The sequence below is a fragment of the Pyricularia pennisetigena genome, chromosome 5, assembly GCF_004337985.1.
Source record: "Pyricularia pennisetigena strain Br36 chromosome 5, whole genome shotgun sequence".
Classification (NCBI taxonomy): Eukaryota; Fungi; Ascomycota; class Sordariomycetes; order Magnaporthales; family Pyriculariaceae; genus Pyricularia; species Pyricularia pennisetigena.
This window is the reverse complement of record NC_043743.1, coordinates 1766843-1791306: the sequence shown is the minus strand read 5'-3', so window position 1 is coordinate 1791306 and position 24464 is coordinate 1766843. Positions and strand designations below refer to the sequence as shown.

Sequence of the window (24464 nt, the reverse complement as noted above, 5' to 3'; positions counted from 1 at the left end):
TTTTGGTGGTGATTCGCGGGGTGGTGGATGGTTGGTATAGGAAGGTGGCTGGTCGAAGAGGATTCGAAAGCGAATGGCTAGGAATGTAGCAGTCTTTCGTAAAATTGGAACTGTACATGGTGTCTTTTGGTTCCCGGGTCGGCTTTTTGGCGCCCGTTGTGTTCACTAGGTCTACATCTGAGGCCATCACGGCCGGTTTTTCTAGCTTCAGCAATGCCATATGGTATCCTAAGCACACGTCCAACCATGAACAACTACTATACATAGTCGTATTGTCCATTACCAAACTGTTGTCGTTGGAAACGCCCGGGAGAAAAAAAAAGGCTTTGTGTTGCAAACTCTAAAACCCAGATGGCCTCTTGATGTTCGAAATCATCATACCGCCAACCAAACAAAATGCCAGTCAGTATATACACGCTCATTTCATCATCAGTCTACACGCAGTTGTCTATATCAAATCGTTACAAAATTCCATGCCATTCTTTATGCCTTCAACGTGAGCTCGCCGCTGTCCCCGTCATCTATCACAATATTTCTAACTCTGACGCCATGGCTCTCAATGTAATACCTCCTCGTCAGCCCCAGCCGCTCCGCCTGCGAGATCTGGTGGTAGGCCGCGTCGCCACCACCGACGAGCAGCATGGAGAGGGGATGGTGCCTCACCATGCCCGACGGGGTGGTCTGCATGACGTCGAGCAGCGGGCGCACGATCCTATCGTAGTCGCGCGCGGCCATGCCGCCGCCGTCGCGGCCGTCGCGGAAGAAGCCGTCGTCCTCGTCGTCGTCCGAAACAACCACGACGAGCTGCAGGCTCGCAGAGGTGCGCTTGTACGCAGGGATGTTGGCCAGCTTGGCCGAGAAGGAACAGCCGCCTCGCCGGATCACAATCACATGGTGGTCCCGCGGCGCCATCTCGGGCAGCGGCCCGTCGCATGCGTCCCCAGCCGCGAACACGGTCGACCAGGGGAGGTAGCTCGCAGTGAAGGGCCCTACGTGCGGGATATGCGCGCCTGGCGGCATGTCCACCGAGGGGAGGGGCGCCGCCCCGAGGCCTGTGGGAGTGATGCCTGTGACGTTTATCAGCACGTTGTACGGGGGCGCCGCGGTCCCTGATGTTGCAGATACACCGTTCCCTGATCGGGGGGTGTATGTCGGCTCCGCACCGGCTTCTTCCAGCGAACTCATGATCTGCTGGAAGAAGCTCTTCATCCTGTTTCCGAGGTCGGGTGCAGTGGACTCAGTCAGGGCTCCGGTTCCGGTTTGAGTTTGCTGCAGTGTGATTCTTTCCTTGACCTCGACGTCGCCTTCGCCTTCTGCAGCCTCTGCCGCCGCCGTGACATTGTACACAAGGTCCACCTGGTGCAGGTGGTGCAGCTTGACGACGACCGGATCCCGCACCATATTGAAGCGCGGGTCCGAGACGTCGCCCAGTGTAGCCCTGTTAAGCACAAGCGACTCATCTCGCCCCAGAGGCAAGCCGTTGACCTTTGTGATACGCCAATAAGATGCAGGCGCATTGCTTTCAGTACGACGTTCCTCCAGTCTCAAAGTCAGCTTGAGGCCAGAGATGCTCAGCACGCGAATCTTGTCAACGGTGAGACGCTCCAGGTTTTGTGTGCCGACCATGTAGTTAAACGAGCTCCCACCGACGGCTTGTTGCGCGTTGGAGGCAAACTCAAGGGTTATTTCCGTGGGCTCATGCACCTTTGAGCAGATCCCATCCTCCGGAACCAAGCGCCCTGGCAAAGTCCAAGGGAAAATACTGTGGTACAGGTCCTTGGCCGCCCGCTTTCGGCCTGGCTTGTCCTCAACAACAGTTCTGCCCGAGTGAATAGGAGTCTGGTGAAGGTTGACCATCTTTGCGGCGTGGAAAATATCTTTCCTCGCGGCGGTCAAGGACCCCGTGAGTGGCACCGGCGCTTTGGGCACAGGGCAAGAGTTGGTGAAGCCTGGGTCGTAATAGGATGCCGCGGCCTTGTTCTTGCGCGCCGTAGAAGCCGTTGTGTGAGACTGCCTGGGGTGTTCGGCCGCCTTGGGAATAATAAGTGGATGGCCTTCTGTGGTGAATACGAATGGCGCATCCAGTTTGTTCAATGGGTGGTTCTCATCGTACATCAAGTACATGTACTTTGCAGTCTCTCCTAAAAAGAAACTCTCCATACGATCGCTCATCTCCCCGTCTATGACATTTTGCAACCCCGCCCAGCCGCAAGATGTCTTGCAACGACGCGTGACATCGCGCAGAACCATCTCGCCAACGTGCAGGTACCAAGGGTCTTTCGTCGCCAAGTAGAGAAAGTAGGTTGACTCGACGAACTCGGGACGTAGCGGCCACCAGCCCAAGCCTCCCTCGACCATTTTATCTCTGACATTCCAGCGTTCCGGTAGCGCGGCGTACTTGGTCCACACGGCAGCATAAAGGAGATTGGTCTCGATAGCTTCGTCCAACTCGCCGGCAAGTGTCAAGAGGCCAGAGTAATATGCACCCAGGCTATCGATCCACTGTGACGCAAGCGAGCCGGTCCAAAGGTTGACGCTCACATAGTGTGGATGGCCGCGATCGCTGTAAAGGTGCCGTTTGGTGGCAGCGTGCGCGTGATGCCATGCCTCGAGAAAACTATCAGGCGAGTTCTCCTCGTCCGTCAAAGGTGGAAACAGTATGTTTGGGTCAAGTCCTCTTTTGGTGTTGCTCATCTTCCCCTTGCTTGATGTCGAACCGGCAGACGAGGCCTTCTTGGGAGGCGCATGGCCCGACAGAAGAATGTGCGTTTTCAGCGCATATTCAAAGAAGCTATCAGCGCCGGCGCCTATCACCGAATAGGCCCCTATCCACTTGCCGTGTTCGGCATCCACTCCTGCGCCTATCAGGCCAATATCGCTCCTCCGATACCAAACAGCCCAGAAGGCCCGCTTCGCAAGTTGTTCATATTTCGGGTCGCCAGTAAGCCGGCTCAGTACAGTAAATTCCAACACCAGACTTCCGGCCCCTGCACTACACGTCTCGGTGATCTCCTCGGCGGCAGTTCGACCACTTGGTTCGTAATTAATATCAGAGGTATCGTGCAGAGGCGAGTTGCGGTAAAATGGAATACCGTGCCGCAAGTTCACACGCGGGTACGGCATGCCAGTCTGCGTGTAAAATGCCGGGAGTAGGCGATCGGCCAGATCGTTTGCAAGTCGCAAAAGCTGACCGTTATATGTCAGGCCATTGGGCCATGGTTTGGGCTCCTGGCCCTCAAATACCGGCAGTGGTTCGTAGCCCCGAATGGGTAGCTCTCCGGAAGCAAAAAGATGGGCACTGAGCAGGCCACCTACGCCCCTGATAACAGTTTCAAAGACTTGCACCTTGCTGTCGAGATCAAAGCCCCTCGCTCGCAGGCCTTGACCGGAGGGACCGTCTGTGCCGTCTCCATATTGCTCCACCAAAGCCTTGACGCCGTCCTGAAAATCGCGGAGCGCTTTGGGGCCGACATCGCCGTCCTCGTCGGGGGCAGATGCCAGTATAGCAAGAGTCGACAGGCTGTCAACAAGGGTAAGAGAGTAGTTTCCCAGGACGTCGTTGAGCGAGATGTTGGTGGGATCCTTTGGATCGCGGGTGAGGGGTGCGCATGTGACTGGCCGCAGCTGCAATGGGCAATCATATGTCAGTAAGCAAGTATATCTTGGTTTAATTTCTTTGCAGCGGCGTGTATGGCCAAGGTGTCGGAAGGGGCGGTGTACCTCGTCCTCGGGAAAGGCAATTTCCATGTAGTTGTCGAAGCCATGATAAAACAGTTCGACGGTCTCCCGACGTAGCTCCGCGATCTGGGACGGCCGCATGCCCTCACAGAAAGTAAAACATGATACAAGTAGCAGCAGCGGCAGTAGCACCAGGCGGATGACGGGGACCGGTGCGGCGCGGGGGCCGAGAATCACGCATCCGGACATGGCGCTGCTGCGACCTTGGTCCATGTCCGGCGTTGGCGTCACCTGCAGGGGTGGGATCGGAGATGCATCAGAGGGTTCGGACTAATCCGTTCGACGGTAAGAGTTTCAGTCCATTAACCGGGCGATGTTGTTTCGTCAATGGTTGGCACAGGCTTCAATGTGCGCTGCTGTCAGGTTGTTCTGAGAGTGCGGTTGTCTCCGGGCGCAGAATCCCAAGTGGAAAGTCACAATGCTTGGCAGCCGCCCCAAAACTGCAATTCTGTCATCTCCATGTCCAGCTGCAGGGTTGGAGCTGGTGGCTTGCTGCGGGTCTTGCCGTTTAAGGCTTAGCTAGCCACCTCGGACGAAAATGTTTAGTGCTAGCAAGCAAATTCAACATAGGTGGAGTTGATGCTTTCAGCGCTTTGCTCAGGTGGGCTTAGAGTGTTTGTATCATTCACGGCAGTCACTTTAAGCTTCTTCTGCAGAAACATATGAGTGTCAAGGCTTTCATCCGAACTACTTGGGCCAGTATTTTTTTTTTTTGTTTTTTTCTTTTTTTTCGTTCCTGGTTCCTTTGAGGCTTTTGCTGGGAACTTTTGTATACAGCTGTTCTCACCAGGAGCAATTGACTTCTGGGAACCATAATCACCGACCGGGCCATACAGAGAAGATCGTCTGTCCAGTAGCCTTGGGAAAAGAAAGAAAAGCAAATACAACAGCCGCAATGATACTATGCACTTTCATCTCAAAGGCATCGACAGAGCGCCTTTACCGGCAACTTAAATTTTGATCCAGTCTCGTCTTGATGTCACAATGCAAATTAGCATAAACAATCACTTTTTCCATGACTCCCATCCGTCTGGGCGATCAACATCCGCACACCACTGTCCACCTTCCGCGGATATCATGGTCCGGATCTGCTTGACCGAGCGACACCGAGATGAGAAGGTGAAAATCTTGGCTGTAACATCTCATCACACCGGCTCGCCCTCTCGCTCTCTGGAAACCTTGATCCCAGCATCTCATTATCATCATCATTGGTGGATATTGGTTAATTGGTTCCATCCGATTAAGGTGACGCTCACTGTCGAGAAAGCACCGCCGCCAGATACCTAGCCGCCAAAGCCGTCTTCTCCTCCTGGTGTCTCTACAACGCTATGGGTCGATCTAGGTATGGCGTTTTCGGAACAACCAGCCGGTGGTCCAGTGGCAACAATCTCGCCCGCTGGGTTCAATTTCAGTATCCACAGCACAGGCGAAGGCAAGTATCGACTCCGTTAGCAAGGGTCAGCGTCGAATTTGACCGTCTCCCCACTGACAAGGTCTTGCAAGGTTCAGCGTCATTTAACCCTAGAGCTCTCATGGACGGTACCGATGCGATGATGTTTTCAATGGGCATCAATTGTTAATCATGTGATTTTGCTTGAATCCATTCACCCTTGCAGCTGCACTCGGCTCGCAGGGCCTCGCTCGTCTGCTGTGCCTGGCCGGCGAGAGCGGGTAATGCATTGGACCATGGCTGGCTGATAGCCATCATTGACTGACCTTGCATCAATTTCATCTCCCTGCGTTCATGATATGATGTGACTTGGAACGGGGCTTTGTGGCTTGATCAGTCGGCGATTGGAAGATGCTGGCAACACACCCACAGCAGCAAGACCTTGTCGCCTCGAAGAATTATGAAAGCTTCTGAGGACGCAAGATGTGCGTGTCTTTGGTGGTCCAAATTGGCTAATCGAGCCAAGGGATAGATAGAGTGAGTCTGGCTCGCTTGGCTACTTCGCTTGTTCCGGGCAAACTTACCCACCAGTAGGTAGGAGTGACATTGCCTAGGTAAGAACGGTAGTAAGCAAGGCAGGGCAACTATCTATACATTCCATAACTTTATTTCTCAGCGGGGAACTTCAGACACCACATCAGCCTTAAGTTCTGACCTCGAAGGGTGACAGAGTACTCACCCCTCGAATGTGTTAAGCAACATACTCGTAAGAGAGAACAAGGTCTGAAACTTTGATCATCTTAGATCCTCATTGGCAGTTGTATCAGCTACCACTACATTACACAACTTCAATGTTTTCCCTTCTGAGACCAGGGTCGGTGGCATCTGTGATCTACTCAAAAGGTCAGGGCGTCCTGGGGATAGGGCTGTCATCCAAGCAGTACCATGGCTCACAGGTCACCGTTATGAGCCATCACATTCTTCTCTCCACCCGCGTCGTCCCTTGAAACTCCAATCAACACTTTGCAACACACCTGTGCGCGATGGTTCCCAATGTCGACTGGGCTATTTTAGCCGCGCCCTGTTTGCGCCCGGGCGCCTCTTTGTCCAATGAGGCTGCACATCAACTATTCCGGATTTGACGATCTGCCAACCAACAGCAGGGCGACCTATCCTCCGGGGAAAGCAATCAAAAGTGTAATAACATAGTAGAGCGATTGCACCGTCCGTGCAGTACGGATAGAGGAGATGGGTATGTGTGAATCACACCCCCATCATCGACGCTCAAAAGATTTCCCTGTGTGAACATGATGGGACGGTTCCTTGGTACCCTTTTTTTGACAGATAGTCTTGGGCTTTTGGTCAGCCTGAAATACCACCCAACATAACCCACCTTTCCAATCAAACCTGCTGTCGCCCCCATCGGGGACCTCCGCCCTCCGCTTTGCTATCCATGGTTGCCCGGCCCCCCTCTCCACTGTGCAAGACGCGATGATTGCCTTGCATATGTCACCCGGTGCCTATCACCTCAATAATAAGTGTATAAACAACAACTACGTGTGTATGCGCCGCGCGTGGGCGTGCTAGAAATTTTTAGTCACAATCGGTTTCGTCCGTCCAAAGAAGCTGGCCCCCCCTCACATTCCAAAAATATAGACAGTCGAGGTGGATTTTGGGGTCCTTGACTTTTGTTGAGCTCGCGCTTGGCTGCCGGAATCTACCAAAGAACAATCTAAGCAGATTGAAAACGGAGGGGGGAAGCTGTCCATACATGGCTGTTCGTTTGCCAAATCCGCACCTGCAAGGTAGTGGCGTTCCGGATGTGGTGAAAAGAAAAAGGCAAGGAGGGGGGCAGAAAACAAGAAAATCGCCACCAGTAACATTCCAATCACATATTCCCCTACGCAGGCTTCCCCTGCGAGGTGACCGATCCCCCAAGGCAGCGGGACGATGCGTGACTGTATAGATCAATGTTCAAGGTCAGGAGTCCTCTCATTTGTCCTCGGAGAAGCCTCCTCTTCATTTCAGCGCCTCACAATTGTCAAAGTCCCAACGGGGATGGTTAGTTTATCAACAAGAGCCAGTAGTCATTTCTTGTATTGAGAACTGTTCTCCACTAAACCCAGTACTAGCCTTGAAAACGCAAACAAAATTGTAAAATAGACAAAAACCACCCAGAGAAGTTACCGCATAAGGACTGAAATCAAAAATGTGCCTACCCACAGTGGTTGAGCACCTAGTCTAATCATTGGCAAACAAGCAATGAAAATGAATAGAAAGAGAACCCTTGTGACTTGGAACGAAAATGCAAACCTAAAAAAAAAAAAAAGAAAAAAAAAAAAAAACATTACCAGTTCAATCTAAGAAAGAAAAACCGAGACGAAATAGACAGGAAACAAATCGAGCTGATAAAATGATCACAAGACCTAATTAGAACTCCGTCTTCAACGTCAGGTCGTTGCCGTGCTGCTAGCCGCTACCGTGTTGTTGGCCGCTCTCGTGCTGCTGGGCGCTCCTCATCACCATGTTGGAATGAAAGCCCGAGCCTTGCCGTGTTTCGACTGGGCTCTGGGTTTCAGGTTTGACGTTTTCGAGGAAATCGGCAGAATCAGCGGTGGTAGGTGTGTCATCAGGGTAGTACTTTTGTTCAATTTGGTCAAGCATCTTGTTGCGAGCCTCGTCGCTGAAGAAATGGCGGTCGATGATCTCATGACCGACCGAAGTGTCCAGCGGGTGCGGTGACAACTTCCTGGGCCCGGTGAACCCGTTGCTCCGCTGCTGGAGGGGTGCGGCCACGGCGGGCTGCTGGTACGGGGTGGTGTTGAAGTCTATCGTGGGCTGCGCCGGGATCACCCTGACCCAGGTGGTAACGTCTCCGTTGCCCTGCGGGTCGCGGTTGATGACGGCCACGGCCTGTGATGTGTTTTTCTTGCGCGCGTTTGTTGCCCTCCTGCGTGACCTCTCTTGGTTGTGAAGCTCTGGTTCTTCAAGCCCGAGCTTGACCAGCTGTGCTTCAATGTGCTTTGGCCTCCACGGCCAAACCTTGCAGCCTCCATTTTCTGCCATCCATTGGATGATACGATTATATCGCTGCTCAGCGTCGACGCGATAAGCCTCAACGAGAAGATCAAGCTGGAGAGATGAGTAGAACGAGGGATTAGTCGACTGAAGGTGATAGATATATGTTCGGTATGAATAGTTGATGGCTTACCTCTTCCTGTGGCCAGATGCAGTGCGCATTAATCGCCCTGGTGAGCTTCATTTGAAGCGCAGACCTCTCGATGTGCTCATATATGCTTATGTACCTCCTGGTGATCTCGTCCCACATACCCTTGCCTTTATCATCCGACAGTTCTCGACGAAGCTCCATGAGAACCTTTTCTTCTTCCCTTGCCTCGTCCCTAAGCTGAAGAGTGGGCTTTATGGCAGACTTTGAGCCCGACGAGGCCTCACCAGTCTTGATGGAGCCTTTGGACCTTGTTGGCGAATCATCTTTGGCACGGGCGGCTATGCTACGCCGCCTGGCAGCTACAGGCCGTGCCCTTGCTGTTCGTGCTGCCGTGCTGCGCCGTTTTGCTGCCTTTGGGACTTGTTGCGGGGACTGCATGTTGTTGCCAGGCACCGGAGAGTATGCTGCGTGCGTATCACTCATATGACTCCTTGCTGCTGTTCTATACAGCGACTGGTCGGATGCGTTTATGTTGAACAATTGCTGCTCCGCGGTTTGCATGGTGTCCATTGCTGCGGATGGAAATACATATCTGTCCCTGAGATGGGCAGTGCGGTCTACATCTGCAGATACTTCCGAGACGCAAAAGTGACCAAAGTATGGCACTGTTGGCGAGGCGCTGATGTAATCAGCCATCTGGGTTTCAAAGTTGCTTTCAGTGACCGGAGGGGCGCTGATGGGAAGGAGTTGCTGTGCTTGGGTCGTGACGGGTCCGACATATGGATAATATGAATGCGAAACAGGCTGCTGCAGAGAGCTGTAATGTCCAGGACTTTTGTCATCAAATGCAGGTGAAGGAACACTCGAGGCTGGAGTGTGCTCTCGCGAAGGTGTCGTGTAGCTATATGGCGAATTCTGCACTGGCTGTTAGAGCTTTGTAATGTTCAAGGGTGTTATTTGGGCAGTCATACACTATATGGAGAGAGGTCTTGGGCGTAAGTTGATGATGTTGGCGCGGCGGAGTGCACGATGTCATCAAAGTTCGCGCCAACCCTGGACTCGGAGTAGGGTGATGCCTTCATAGTGATATTAAACTGTAGGTCTCAGCACGCAATGTAGGTCTCAGCACGCAATGTCGGCGCTCTGAGTGGATTCAATCTTTTGCAAGTAGATTACTTGAACTTGAACTCGAAGCCTTTTATGGTGAACCTGTTCGTTTGGTGGGTAGCAGTGTAAAACGCAGGGCAGGTTTGCTCCACTGATATCAGGGAGTCGAGAGTTGCTCGATCTTGGGTGGATGAGACGACAATAAGGCTCTTTGGTCAAGGTCTGCAGCTTGCCGGTAGACGAGTAAAGATGAGTCAAAATTTGCGAATGAGAGAACTTGTGTAGAACAGACTTTGTGGAGGAGGGTGTGAGTGAATATATATAAGAGAGGACACACAACGGTCGCAGTATCGAGAGCCGACCTTTTGTTCTGGGGATGACCATGTATGTAAAGACAAAGCAGGTTCCATCTTCTCCGCCCAAGGGTGGGTTCTCTTCTGGCCCTGTGGAAAAAGCCCCAGGTACCTCACCACTTGGGTCCTGCACATAGCCCGGTGGACCCTTGACCACCAAGGCTTTCCACCCCTTGAGAGTTTCTGCAGATCATGGTATTGGCAGCATGCATACGACAGGCGTAGTAGCCTCAAAGTGTCCGGTACTTAGCACAGATAGTCCAGTGGTGTGTGCCCTTTTCCTAGTGGGGGAACCACACCTTACACCTCCCTGCATCAAGGAGGGATAGAGATATGACATGTATCCGGGTAGATTGTATGTCGTCAATTTGTGTGCCGTCTCCAGACGATCAAGTCTTTGGTTGAGTTGTTGCATGGCTTTCCATCAGCATCACTATACCGTGGCAAACAAGTTCGCCCGAGATGACTCCGGGTGAGAATTTGATGAGCAGATTATCCGGAATAAGAACGGCCTCCTGGTAGAACAAAGGTGACTTGGTCTGCGTCTTGAGTGAAAAGGGGGCCCTGCTGGGCTCGAGCCGCACTGAAGCGGGTGATGGCCCACGAAACGAGGAAAAACTACCGCGGAAAGCAATAATGCGGGAAGACGGGAGGATAGCAATAATGCCAAGGAGAATGATATGTTGTGGGGACGCAAGCTCGTACCAGGTACCGACCGGGGTCTCTGAATTCGACTGCCCAGGTCCCCCTATCCTAATCGAAACAGGGTTCGTTCGCCTGATTCGACCTACCGTGTCAAACGCGGCAACCGTTACTGGGAAAACGGCCCCAGGGTTATGTTACCGTTTTGAAGAGGAGTGTAAGTTAAACGAGAATACAGATGTGGGAGAATCCATATACTGGAAGCCCTATGGCATTAATAGGGCCATAATGTTTGTAAAGCCCTGGGCAGAATTCTAATTCCAGCTGTACACATGGGTGAATCAAGAACAGAAATAAAGAGAGAATGTGAGATAAGTGCATAGCAAACCCGAGTGACTGCTGGCTCATCGCACGATGAGCATGATGGTGTTAAGGTCAACGTGTGACGGTTTGCTAGTCAAACGCCTATGTAGGACGAGAATCCCTTGCGTAACCTGACAGCCCCAGAATTATGCCATCTTTGTCTGGTCGTGCGCGGGGAAAGCCCAAAAGAGTTATTGAGCAAGGGGTTTGAGGCTTTGGGCCAAGAAAAGGCAAGTCTAGTATTTTCGGAGGCTCCGTAGGGTTGAAGGGCCCCGCCCGGGCGCATCACTCCAACGCGTAGCTATCGTCCGACAGAATACTTGGGTCCTGGCTAGAGCGCCCAGATGCCCTTCCAAGCGTTCTTGCTTGGCCTGCCTACCTGGAGGTATCACAACGTACCTGGGAAGATTAGGTAGTACTGAGTATCTCAAGGGATACTCACGGGCAGCGCGAGATTGACCAGTCATCAGAGGACGAGGCGAATTGCCCTTCATCAAGAAATGCCCAGGGGCCAGGAACAGAACAAGCATCATACTGGTAGAAAATGGGTCGGTGTAGATGGAGTTAAGCAACGATAGTGTAGTGGTAGGAGATTGCAGCGCAACATCTTTGTGACACAAAAATCAAAATAGAAAACAAAAGAAATTGATGTCGACATGTGGCGCATGAAGACAGAAAGGAAAGTAAGTGCGAGTTGCGCTGACCAAAGTGGGAGGAGTGGAGGGATCGAAATGGGCTTTGGGGACTTTTAGTGGGGTATTGTTTTTGCTCTCACTTGGCGTAACCACTCAAAGACGATGAAAGACGATTGCCCGGCCCCGGCAGGGTTCCATTACCTACAGAGGCCCACGGCAAAACGGTAAGCGGGCTAATTTCCAGGAAGCCTAGCTTGCGTTTGACTTCTGAACATTTACGTGTCGCAGCCATGCCTTCCAAGTTGAAGACATATGCTACTCCGTACTATCTAACAGCTTTATAACTGTACAAGAGCAACGATGAAAAGACTTTAATTTCTGCTCATCAGGAAACTCTGTGTGTAATTTGCCGCATGTTCCGTTCAAACTATATGTGTCTATTTATTTGAATCTTCTCCACTTTTGAGTCGCGAAGCATGCGGTAGCGGCTTCCATCAAATTTGCCCTCTTTCTGCCTAAATGTTTCCCACTCACTATGAGCGAAGTCTTTCAAAGCTAGCTCACCCAGATACCACATACTACTAGGCAGCGATAGTGAGTGCATACTTGCCTAGCGAGTCTTTCGGGGGCGTCCGACAAAGTCGTATTCACGCAGCTGCAAAACCATGGAAGTAGTGCATTTTGGGGGCCAAACCAATCACACGAAATTTAGCAATATACTCTCAGTCTGTCGATCGACAGCTTCCCATCTCGATTCGTCAGAAGTTTACATATATGTATGTGCCTTGGGGCGGGCGGGTGCCACATCATCACAAAAAAACTCCACATTGTGCTTGTTGTGCCTCTCGGGACCGACCGTCCGGCATCCAAGTGACGGGCCGTTATTCTTTTAGGTGCCCATTTTCTTTTGGATAGGTAGGTTGTGATAGAGTATAAAGTTGGTAAACAATCACAATTGCAACTTTGAGATTGGTACCTACACAAAACTTGGAAAGAAAGCCGAGAATGGGCGGCCGCAGTTAACCCAAATATGACTATTTGAATTTTGTTTAACCTAAATTTTCTCACACCACCCATATCTTGCATGAAAAAAAAATACAAATAATAAACGTCATTCCATTTTCATGCTGGCTGGTCGATAAAGTGCTCAACTGCACGACGACCAAAGTGTGCCGTAGGACAGAAAACGTGCGGGAAGAAAACGGTGCATAGGTACATGGCACAACCCAGAATGATTGCATGGGTGCCTGTCACCGACTGCGGTCTTTCATATTCATTGGTCCACACTCCACTCCACCTTACCAGACTGTCGGGACGCTCCCTTGTCCTCACCTCCAAGGTGCAATGTATTCGGTACCTCAACCAGCTTCGTTACGATCAACCCACATTTCCACCCTTTGTCGACTTTTTTTTTTCCCTAGCTTTGGTTGCGTTACGAGTGGAGTTGAAGAGCTGTTTTGCACTTCTAGTCTCGCTTAGAACAGTTTTGTCCAAGGAATGCGGCCGCAGACCTTTCTCGTTTGTGGACAAACCATAGTAGGCATAGGACTCAAGCTGTCTCCACACTTTTACCAAATCGCAGAGCTTCGAGAGTGCTCAAAGCTCCCTGGCTTCCCCAGGTCGACCGCCTTTGAAGCCCTCTTTCGCGGCCAGGCTTCCAGTAACCGCGCGCCTCTCTTAGCCGGACAAGCGACCAACAGCAAGATAGGGCCATCTTTCAAAGGTACCTCGGAACGAAGCAAGAAGTAGAATGACGACCGTACCGGAGAAAAAAAAAAAAAAAAGACAAAAGCACAGCATGCAACGCTTTGTGACTTCAGGCAGGGAACCGGTCGCTAGTTTTGGCCGGAAACTACGTACTGTACGGTAGAGAGACGCATGCGGCCCCGCCTTATGTCCTTGCCCTACGGAGATAACTTTCTAATGAGCACAAAGCAAAAGGACGCTCGCCAATTTCGAAGTGAAATCTTCTAGGTACTGTTGTAGTTCGATTTATGCCATTTATCTTTGGAGTTCGCATTTCAAACAATCAAACGATTGTGATTGGGAACCCCTTGGTCGTATTCAGCGGCCTATCTGCGCCGCCTCTGTGCCTCAGGAGTGGGTTGAAGTGTTTGGGATGGCTCACGTTTCCCAATCTGCCGGGTCGCACACAGCGGTCAATGAGGCTCTCTGTCAGATGAGCAGAGAGCAAGACACACACAGAGAAGAAAAGAAAAAAAAATCTCAATCGCCCCCCACCACATTGCCTGAGCCCCAACCACGCCTCGCTTAACACCGCACAACTACAGTGCCTCCAGCATGCACATATCTGCACCTCTGATCATCAGCAGTAGCGAGTTCCAGACACTTGTCGACAAAATAACAAACACGAATAAAGGCCTACATAGTATTTTATGTCGCTGCGCTGTTCCCAAAATAGATGTTTGCCCTGATTCTCCGCATCATGCACCCATCTGCACTTGAGTCTGCGAACGCCTTGACGGTCACGAATCGATCAAGCGATACAAATAAATGACCAAAGGAAGGAAAACCAGGCCCTAATCGCAATGCCGGTCAAAGTAAAATTTACTCTTTATCACATTTTGACGAAGGAAAGAAAAACTCCACCAGTACTGCCACGGAGGCCAGGACATGGCATCTCCTGTCAGAACCCAGTCCAGGCTGCGGAGCGACCGTTTCAACCCGGAAGGGCCAGCCGGTTCATCCTGTCCCGCCTGCCCAGGCGTGCACCACCCACATCAAACCCGGTCCCAATTGGCTCGCCAGTGCCACAAGCGCCCGCGCCTCTGCCCCACCGGTTCCGATCTGTCGGGACGATCCGTTGGCTCACATTGGTCAGAGCGATCCTGGGCGGATCCACAGCCACTACGTACTGCGTACTTGTAGTTGCTCAATTTGGACTGGACAACCGAAGGCAAAGCGGGCCCCTCTCCCCCATCTCTTACTCCTCTCTGCCCTCCACACCCAGAGTTTCGAAAAACACCATTCGCTGTCACCATCGCGCATGAGGGGCCACGTACCGTTTTGATTAACAGATAAACTCAGGCAATGAGGCGATTCGGTCACTGATTCATGCAGCCCGCTGTTCAGCCTGCCTTGCCTGCCCAGTTGTCAAGCTCTGTCAGTCTGAGATGGTGGGTATACAATAAGCTGGCCGCATCGAATGCGACCGGGTGGATCCCTTGACTTGCACCTGATGATCGATATATTGTCATGACTATCTACTTCGTATCAAATAGGCAGACAACTCGGGCGGACGGCTCCGGGAGAAGTAGAAAAAAGAATACCCAGGCAGTGAGTAAGAGGCTGTCAAAGCCGTGGGGGTTGAAACGATTCTAGTTAGGCTTGTTTACTCCCTCAGTTGAAAAAAAAAAAAAAAAATCAATGGCAGAGCTACCAGTTCTAGTTCTCTACGGATGGACAGAGGAACCCATTCTGTCATTTCTGAGCGGCGAATTTGTGGATAGCCGAGTTGAGAGTGGTAGACCGACCTGGGCTGTGATTGCAATGCGACAGCCCGGTCATTCACGGTCAATTCTGCATTTCCATCATTTACCGACAGTCTGGACGACCTTTCCACGCCGGCATGGGTTCAGCCAAGGTCAGCGGCGGCAAAATTATGGATAGGCAGGCCTCTTGGACAGAGTGACCTACTATGCTCGCCCCTGCCAGGTCAAGCCACCTTGCTAGACAATATCTGTGCGGTAATATTGAGCATGATAATCCATACAGCGAGGCTCATTTCAATCCCCTCCCCGATCCCGTGCATATCATGCAGGTGGTGTGGCCGAACTCTCCGGCTTTTTTCCTTTTCCTTTTGGGAATGTTGACAGATTATGGCGGCTATTTAGCGTCTTTTTGTTCTCTCGAAATGATCCGCAAAGGGTACCGCGCCATCTCCACCCTCAGCAACACTGCGCCTATCCCTCACCGCTGCGTTGGGCATTCTTCTTTCCTTGTATGTCACGTCGCAACCGCTGATACGCGCGTCAAATAAGCGTTCTAGAAAGCAGCAGGTCAGCAGCAAGGCCGCCAACGCTTTAAGCGCGAGCGCGACTCTACAAGGATGCACACCAAGGCCAGGTGGGGACATGGTCCAAAGACGTGGGGTGGATTGTCTTATGCTGGCTCTCATTTTTCTTTGAACTCCGCTTACAGTAGGTGATGTGATTGGCAACGTAGCTTGGGGTTTCGAGCTTTCCAATATCACCAAACACGGTCCATTTTGAGGTCGCGCTGACGTGGTCGGGACCCAGGAATGTGGTACACCGAGTCCCCTCTGCACGAGGCATCAAACGGCCTGCTCACAAAGCTTTCGTGCTCTTGTAGTGATAGTTGGTTGCCTGGTCTTTGTACGCCTGCCATGTAAACGGTACCAGTCTCTTGTCTTGCCTGTGCTAGACCGACTCTGCCAAGATCGCCATCGGCTCTGTCCAGTACCATGTGCTGCTCACGTTTAGGGTAAGTATTTTGCCCTAGCCCCCTGACAACGCGGTGATCGAAAGGGAGAAAAGACAAGCGAAGTATAACCTCCGTCCTTTTGGCAAGGGCTTATTTGTCAGTGGATTGGCTTTTCACTTTTTATCCCCTCGTTCGAAAGTCTTGTCCTTTTCGGCGGGCCCCTAAGCATACCGTCATTCCCGAGCTACCTCCTGCACTAGAAAAAAGATGAGATAGTAGTTACTATTGGCTCTGAGCTTCTAACCAACCAAATTGGGCACCTATACTACAACACTCCCAAGCTGTTCCGATACGCCAGAACACTTTAGTGTAGTTTGTGGCACAGTCGTGTCATCTCGTCTAAGCTAGACTGTAACAGTAGTTTTCTGTCCCTGCATACTCAATTTATTTTATTTTCCATTTGCAAGCTCCCTGCCATCTCTTGCTGTCCTTCATCTCTTAGGAGACTTTTGGTCAGGGGGGTTCCGGACTTTGCCGTCATTGAACCTGCAGCAACAGCACCGGAGACTGAGCCGAGAATGTCAAGAAAACTGCAAAGGAAAACTTTTCTCTCTTCTCATCGGCGGCTTGACTCCGCTTATGCGCCTGTGCCGCCTCCCCCTGCACTGCCCAGGATGTCATTGCTGTCTAGGCCCTGTATGAAGCGTGAGTAGGACCGCGCTGGGGCTATTGATCTCTAATGCACACGCCAAGGTAATCCCGGGAAATGTGACAAGATTGAGAGTAGCAGAAACTGTGATACTTTGTTCATCTGGATGCCGATCGGGAATAAAAAAAATGATGACCATTTCCTTCATGTTTGCGTGTCGATCAAAAGACTCACCACTCGATTACCAGTCTTGGGCTGAAGAAAATGCCTCTTTTCCATCCACGGAGCAATGAGGTCTTGTTTAGATTAGACTATTGGAGACCTAGCAACTACGCTAGACTAGTCCATACTGGTTGTACACAGGTATCATCAGTGGAGAAAATGCCCCGAGGAAGCTCGCTTGCAAGCCCTTTGGTCATTTCAGGCCAGTCGTGAAAGGTCAAGAATTGTATGGTACACGGCATTTAGCCTTTTCTCCCTTCTGGACTCCGGCGAGAAACGGGGCCAGGCTAACCCAAAGGACTGAGTGGCAAAGCACTTGCCTACCTACTGCCTACTTTTCTACCTGCCTACCCATAAACTTTGGTATATGCGTTCTATCCCCATTGTTCGAACTTCATAGCTACATGGTACCCGGTGCGGATGAGGGCTGTATGGGGCAGCTGTGAATGCCAACTAATAGAACCGACTGCTCGATAAGGCGTTCAACCCAAAGATTTTGGTCTTTTTGAATGGAAATTGGCAGAGCAGTGTAACCATCTCCACAGCCGTGCTGCCTCTCACGTCCCGGTGGCAGGCCTAGCCATGCGGCCAAGTCGGACTGGCCGACTTGTAGGCAGCATCAGTGATTCACCGCCGACAAAGGAGCAAGGTTGCAAGACCGCCAGGAGACTCAAGCACCCAGGCTGGTGTGGTTCAAGGCAGGCTTGGAGCCATTTCTCATTCGAGAGCCCCTCTTGTTCTACAACCCATAAAAGTCGCAATGTGGTTTTACTGTATACATACCTTGGACTTTGGACAGAGATTAATCCTTCACGGATGTGGTACAGTCACACGCCCCAACCAAAAAAAAAGGCTTTTGCGCGTCACCTTTTATGATTTGCTATCCTCTGCTTGCCGTGGAGCCGCACAGGGAGTCGCACTATTTGGTTACCAAAGTTGATTCGTAGACTGCAAGCAGGGGAAGAAGCTTTGGATACTGGCCGTGATTGAACATGACATTCGGGGACACTCTCTACATCACAAGACAACATCAAGCTCCAGACTCCGGGTGTAGGCTAAGCTGCCTTATTCAAGTCTCCTTTTTAGCAAAAAGGTATTTAAATCGGCAAAATTGGGTTGAGCGTTGATCCCTTTCACCACAGAAGACTAGGCAAGCCATGCTCAGCTGCCAGTTGAGAAACAGAGATGAAGGCGGTGGAATATCAGAACTACTTTGAGCATCCTGGCAACCTGGTATGCACGATGAAGGCCAACACACTTCTGTGAGAGTATCGAGCATTGTTAACCCCTGAAACTTATAACTTTCGTTTATGGTTCAAATTCGGGATATCATCCGAACTCCCTGGTGTCGACAAGCACGTCAAGTGCCGATGACATCTCCGAGTCGCCACAAGCAAGAGAGGGCAACGACAGCTCAGCACCTCCTGATTGGAAGCGCATCTGCAGCTGGCCTTTTGGTCACAGAAAGGTCCCCAGTTCGTCAATCAACTCAATAGACAGAAAGATTAGGGGATCGCACAGCTCGTGGGGGGTCATTCCTGTTATTAGACACTTGCAGGAAATGCGACAGCCCGTGAAACATCAATTTGAAGATACGCCGGGGGCGGTTCTCAGGACTGTAGGTGTTAGAACCACACAAAGTTGAATGTTTCCTTGAAGCTACAGAATCTCCATTACACCAATCATGGCGGTTTGGATGCGGTTGGTGTATTCTGACAGAATAAACCTGGCAGGTTTTGAAAAAGGCCGCGAGGCAGGCCGCCGTGGGCGCAGACCAGGCTTTCTTTGCTTCCGCAGGTGTTTTTCTATTTTTCTTTGACTACAATTGATTTTCAAAGTCTGTAGTCAATCCTCAAAATCTCAGGGATTTTTCTTTCAAGCTGGGTTCCATCGGAAAGCCAGACCGGCAAGTTCACCGCCAAGCCCAGTTGTGGGCTGGCCTTGGTTCATCCGAGGCGGGGTATCTGGAATGATGTAAACTGCTGTGCTGCATAGATGTTAGAGTTTGAATAGAGATTGTCGTGCGACACCAGTTTCTTTTTTTGGTTTGTAAAAGTAAGGACCAAATGGGATTCACATTATCTCTCGGGAAGCCAAAATTTAGCCAATAAACCGGCCCCGATTCCGCCATGAAGTCTGCTGCTTGGATTTTAGTGCTAATGTGGCTCAGCCCGGCATCAGCAGCATGGGAATTTCCTCGCGGACCGCAGATGCCCCTTGGCGGCGGCGGTGGTAGGGAACATGATGAGCTTCATGCTTGGCATGATGAAGATATCGACATAATCACGGGCAGTCAGTTCAATGGGCTCAAGACTTTTGGTAACCTGCCGTATGTCAACTGTTTCTCGGACGAGCAGGCAGAGATAGAGGATAATGTCTATGACATCGCTGTTATGGGAGCCCCTTTTGATACCGTAGGTAGACCAGGGTCGTTTTTCTTGATTCGGCGTATCTCTTTGTGATTTTTTTTTAAAACAATTGGCTGAACTTCAAGAGCTAATGCGAACATGTCTTTCAAGACTACTACAAGTAGACCTGGGGCGCGCTATGGACCTCAGGGGATACGGACGGGTAGCCAGAGGATTTTTGCAAAAGAGTCTTGGAGCATATATACCGGTAGGCTTACTACTGAACTAACTACAGTAGTGGAGGAGATCAGAACGTTGCATTGCTAAAACTGTCGTCAGGCAAGAACCTGTTTGCGTCTGGGGCATCCATCGTCGACTGCGGGGATGTCACGCTCACATGGCTGGATAACAATTATGCATTGAAGCAGCTCGACAAGGCTCACCAGGTAACAGCAGTGTCTTCATCATTTGTAGTCATTCTAAGCCCGGCTAACGGTATCTTCTTGGTGTATTTTTATATTACCTAGGTCGTTTCGGGGAGGACTGCGGCCAACACTTCCATGTCAAAGACACCGAGAATTCTAACATTGGGCGGCGATCACACCACCACACTTTCTGCCTTACGATCAACATATAAGCGTTTTGGACAAGTCTCCGTGATTCATATGGATTCACACATTGGTAAGAAAATAGCTGAACCAAACAATAGCCGGAGGATGCTGACGATCAACTTCCAGATACCTGGGACCCTGCCGTTCTTGGTAAGTATCCTCCGCAGCTTCAATCACACAAATATGCACATTCCTAACAATTTTAAATATAGGCGGCGGAATATCTGATTATGCGTGAGTGTATTCCCCATTCACCGCCCGTTCTGCTGCTAGAATGTCACGGGCATGCTGCGATATCTCGGGGAACATTAATATGGGTCGTGATATTTCTGACGCTAAACACAGCGGTTTGAACCATGGGACATTCTTGCACATAGCACACGAGGAAGGCCTTATCAAGAACACCTCCGTCCATGCCGGGATTCGCGCCCCTCTCATTCGGCGAAAGGGAGACCTAAGGAATGACTTCAGATGCGGCTTCACCATCATCACTGCTCGTGATTTGGATAAGCTTGGCGTTTCAGGACTGATTTCCCGCATCAAGGAAAGGGTAGGCGATTCCAAGGTGTATATCAGTATTGGTAAGTTGCAGCCCCTGAGATGAGGGCCACCAGGAGTCCGTTCCGCCCAAAGAAGAGTCTAGATGTCATCCCAGCTGAATTAACCTTGGCTCCCTGCGACGGCAGACATCGACGTCCTTGATCCTGCCTTTGCACCGGCCACAGGCACTGCCGAGCCAGGGGGCTGGTCCACACGAGAGCTCCTGAGTATTCTGGACGGCCTCACTGGGCTGTCCGTCGTTGGAGCCGACGTTGTCGAGGTTTCCCCGGTGTATGACAATGTGGGCGAGACTACGGTCCTGGCCGCGGCGGAGGTGGGCATGAGTCTTCTCGGGCTGATGGTGGACACTCCGGTCAAGTCCAAATAGGACGAAAGATACGCCTAGGAACATGCATGCTCGATATGACATACATCAGCTGCACTTTGAATTTTGAGCGGCTAACGGTGCAGACATCGGAAGAACACGAGGCAAAAGCAATTCCAACCAGTCATGGAGGCTCCGACCTCGGCGCTAGTCCCCCGACACGCTGACCAGCCGATGCTTGAGTATCGAGCATCAATCAGCTCAATCCTCTTCACTGCCGCCGCTGCGATTCACGGACAAGCTGGTGGCCGGGTTGATGAATGGTTGAGAAATGGCGGTTGACGTAAATTCGCTATGATCAGGGCGCGGGTACCGGGATTCTGCTGTGGATGGTGCGAACGACACTTCGCCCTTTCTGCAAATCGGGACTGTGTAATTGAGAGGCATTGGATTACTCCGTGGCGGCTTCAGTGGTTTTTTCTGATAGCGCATCTGCTCCTTTTGTTGCGTAACCTGGCTTGCATGGGCGCCAGTTGCGGTTGCGCTAGATGAAGGCATGTTTATCTTTCCCGGTGACATCCCAGTTGTTGAAGATTGCTCGGAAATAGCGCCGGGGAGACATCAGCGGTACCGAATCTCCTACCGAAGTAACGAATTTCGAACGAAAAAGAGATTCACGTGATTATACCCACCAAGTGGATACGGCTAAGCCTGGATTGACAAAAGGCATGCACGACAAACCAATGAAGGCTCTCCAGTTGCAATGACAGGGGCCTATACCCCGCCCCTGAGTCAAGTCAAGTGGGTGTTAGGAGCAAATGCCATTTTAGAGTCATCATTTTGCGGTTGGCAGCTTTGCCTCTCCCAGTTTGGGGGTGCAAAGTTCCCCGCCCCTCCGGAGTCGGAATTGCTCGACTTCGAATTGATTCACCTCTGATTGTGTGACAAACAACTACCAAACCGCACGAGGCGCGACACCGGAACGCCCAGAAAGCGACCGTTGCCAGCCGCATACGCACTTGCGACGACAGCCTTGTCGATTGTCAATTCTTGTGACTCGCCGAAGGTCCTGCGCTGCGCAGGCGCCGACAAAAAGGGTATTATAAAAACACGGGTTGGACAGAAAAAAAAAAAATAAAAAGAAAAAAAAGTCTAAATCCGGTCGGCGGCCGACCCGCGACACCCCTCATCGCCCACAAGTCAACATTGGCCCAGCGGACCCTTAATTCCACCCAGCGCGCATCCGTGAGCAGCCGCTGCAGCAGCCGCACGCATGGATCACGGCGCCGCAGCGTCTCTGAGCCCGACAAGCCCCGTCAGTGCACGGAGTCACGTCGGAGCCAACGGCGGTCCCAAGAGAAAGCGCAGTGTCGGCGGCCTAGCCAGCACCATCGACAGCAGCCCAGGCAGCCCAGGGCTTGACGATGATCATGGCGATCACCACGAGAAGAAGCGCCAACCGGGCGTCAAACGGGCATGCAATGAGTGCCGGCAACAAAAGGTCTGCATTGCATAATGTGCTGCGACTACATATTATTGGATTATCGTTCGATGAGTGTCTGAGCTGACTGTTCAATGTCTCATTGTAGTTACGTTGCGATGTCGTACAAGACCCGTTTCAGGGATGCACCCGTTGTGGGAGGCTCAAGCTCGAGTGCAAAATCGAATCCAACTTCAAGCGCGTCGGCAAGCGCAGTAAGCATGCCGAGATGGAGAAGGAGATTGATATGCTGCGGCGCGCCGTACAACGAGCACGGACTGCCGGGTTTATCGACGAGGACGACGGCATGCATTCGCAAATCCCGTCGCCCATCGTAAACAACGTCTACTCGCACACCCGAAACCCGTCACTGATGGGCTCCGAGGAGGCCGTATCGTCTCTGCTGCACCTGAAAAGGGGCTACACGATACCCAGAATCGTCCGCAGTCTTGACGAGGTCCAACTTACCGAGGATGCAGAAGCCCAGCTTTTCGATATCTTTTTCCGCCACTACCATCCCATACTCCCATTTCTCAACCCACAAATGACACCTGAGGCTTACTACCAGCAACATACCCTGCTCTACTGGGTTATTGTAGCTATAGCCTCTAGACGATATCCCGCAGATCCTACGCTTTTAGGAAACATATCACGTCCATTAAACCAATTACTTTGGTCGACCATAGGAGAGGTGCCGGGCAACTATTGGATTGTGAAGGCACTCTGCCTTCTTTGCACATGGCCGCTGCCAACAAGCACCAGCTCTGCGGACCCGACACATATCCTCTGCGGCGTCATGATGAAGATCGCAACAGGAATAGGATTGCATCGGCCAATGCACATCAACGACTTCTCCAGAGTGCAGATTGAGCTTAACAAGGAGCAACTTCACGACCGAGTCACCACCTGGGCTGTTTGCAACATTGTGGCACAAACAATAGGCACTGGCTACGGTCAGCCTGCCTCGACACTATACGACTGGACCCTCGCTGTCCGTCCTGGCGATAACGGTCCATTCCAGTTGTCTGCCGAATTAGAAGCCAGACTGCAGATCGAGCGCTTCTGCGACAAAGTTTCCAAGGAGATGTACAGCAATGCCAGTGATCCTCGAGGCGTCGCTGGAGACGAGCACCGTGCAATTCTCATGCGCGTCTTTCGTCGCGAGTATAGCGAGCTCAATGCCAATATTTTGTCGCGGGATTTGAGTCCGGTAGTCAACTTGCACCTGAAGGCAGCAGGCCTCCATCTTCGCCTTGCGGCCTTTTTCGATTCGAGCAAAACTCCAACCTATGTCGATGACTTGAAAGAGCTTTTCCGCGCGACCACCAGTTATTTAGATGCAATTCTGGAGGGTGACTATGACACAAACCCTCAGGAGCAAGGCGGAAACGACACTTTGAAATACGCGACGAACTATATGCAGCAGATGCTTGTTGCTACTGGTTTCGTACTTCTCAAGCTGATGCGGTCCTTCTTTGCAAAGATCATAGACTTTGAACGCGGCCGGCTCCTTTTCCATCGCACATCCCAGGCCATCCGGGCTACAAGCGTCAACAGGAATGATCTCAGCTGGCGGCTAGCTGAGCTGATGGTGCAGATGTGGAATGGCGCTCGGGTAGACCCTGCTTATATGGAGAGTGGCATGATTGATGACAGCTTACAGCTCAAGGTTCGGTGCAGACATAGTATGAGCCTTGTTTTTGACTCAATCTGGGCATGGAGGGAGGATTACGAAGCCAGGGGACGTGGTTCTTTGGATGGTGAGTATTGTCGACCTATAGTTTGGCCTGTCGATGGATTACCTTCTGCCTTCTCGTTTGCGCGTGCAAAATGATTGATACGAAGGCTGACAGTGTTCGCTAGCCCTCAAGAATCCCACCAACCCGGACTCGGCGAACGAATCTTCGGCATCTTCGACCCATTTGGACACGACTTTGATGCCGCCCTCCCATGGACTTACGGCTAGCTTGATCGAACCAGCTCCAGCGCCCGCAAACAATGGTGGCTTGACACCATTGGGCGCATCTGGGCTCTCTGGAAACAGCAACAATGGAGGCGCCCAGAGTAGCGCATCCCTTCTGACTACTCTGGGCGGTTATGATGCAAATGCAACAGCCTATGACTTTTTTGATCCCCAACACTGGATGCTCGATAACCTGGTCGACTTTGGCTACTCATTCGGTGGCGTTCAGGCGCTTGAAACCTAATCACTAACAATAATTGAAGCGGACCTACCAGCTGTCGTCCCGACTATTTGACCCGTACAACCACTTGTATAGCTCGCCAAAGTGTACGCAATATACCTACCAATCGATTTCTCAGTCAACAGTTGCATGTTAGGTTACTGCCTTGTTTTTTTTTTTCTTCTCTTTCTTGTACGCTGTTATCCAGGGGCCCTTGCGTCTATTACTTGTTTTTTTTTTTTTTAACCAGGGGAGGCAACCATGAAAATGATGAAAAAGTTTAATGGCTTGCGCAACATATACCC

The 24464-nt window shown here is 51.3% G+C and overlaps 4 protein-coding genes across 4 annotated transcripts; 2 read left to right on the top strand and 2 right to left on the bottom strand.

Annotated features, from left to right (window-relative positions):
• Positions 1 to 483: 483 nt before the first annotated feature.
• Positions 484 to 4008, bottom strand: PpBr36_08484 (uncharacterized protein; the record flags this gene model as incomplete). The annotated part of the gene is made up of 2 exons (XM_029895615.1): positions 484 to 3624; positions 3721 to 4008. Coding segments are annotated over 2 exons (3429 nt in total), but the record flags the coding sequence as incomplete, so codon positions are not given.
• A 3589-nt stretch (positions 4009 to 7597) lies between these two features.
• On the bottom strand, positions 7598 to 9379 carry PpBr36_08483 (uncharacterized protein; the record flags this gene model as incomplete). Its single annotated transcript, XM_029895614.1, has 3 exons — positions 7598 to 8260; positions 8340 to 9212; positions 9269 to 9379. The coding sequence occupies 3 exons, from the start codon at positions 9377 to 9379 to the stop codon at positions 7598 to 7600; spliced, it is 1647 nt and encodes a 548-aa protein (XP_029747059.1).
• Positions 9380 to 18801: 9422 nt separating this feature from the next.
• On the top strand, positions 18802 to 20559 carry PpBr36_08482 (uncharacterized protein; the record flags this gene model as incomplete). The annotated part of the gene is made up of 8 exons (XM_029895613.1): positions 18802 to 19086; positions 19192 to 19288; positions 19360 to 19466; positions 19548 to 19701; positions 19758 to 19781; positions 19844 to 19865; positions 19977 to 20212; positions 20318 to 20559. The coding sequence occupies 8 exons, from the start codon at positions 18802 to 18804 to the stop codon at positions 20557 to 20559; spliced, it is 1167 nt and encodes a 388-aa protein (XP_029747588.1).
• Positions 20560 to 21769: 1210 nt separating this feature from the next.
• On the top strand, positions 21770 to 24183 carry PpBr36_08481 (uncharacterized protein; the record flags this gene model as incomplete). Its single annotated transcript, XM_029895612.1, has 3 exons — positions 21770 to 21997; positions 22086 to 23736; positions 23840 to 24183. 3 exons carry the CDS (start codon positions 21770 to 21772, stop codon positions 24181 to 24183), a joined length of 2223 nt encoding a protein of 740 aa, XP_029747220.1.
• Between the last annotated feature and the right edge of the window lie 281 nt (positions 24184 to 24464).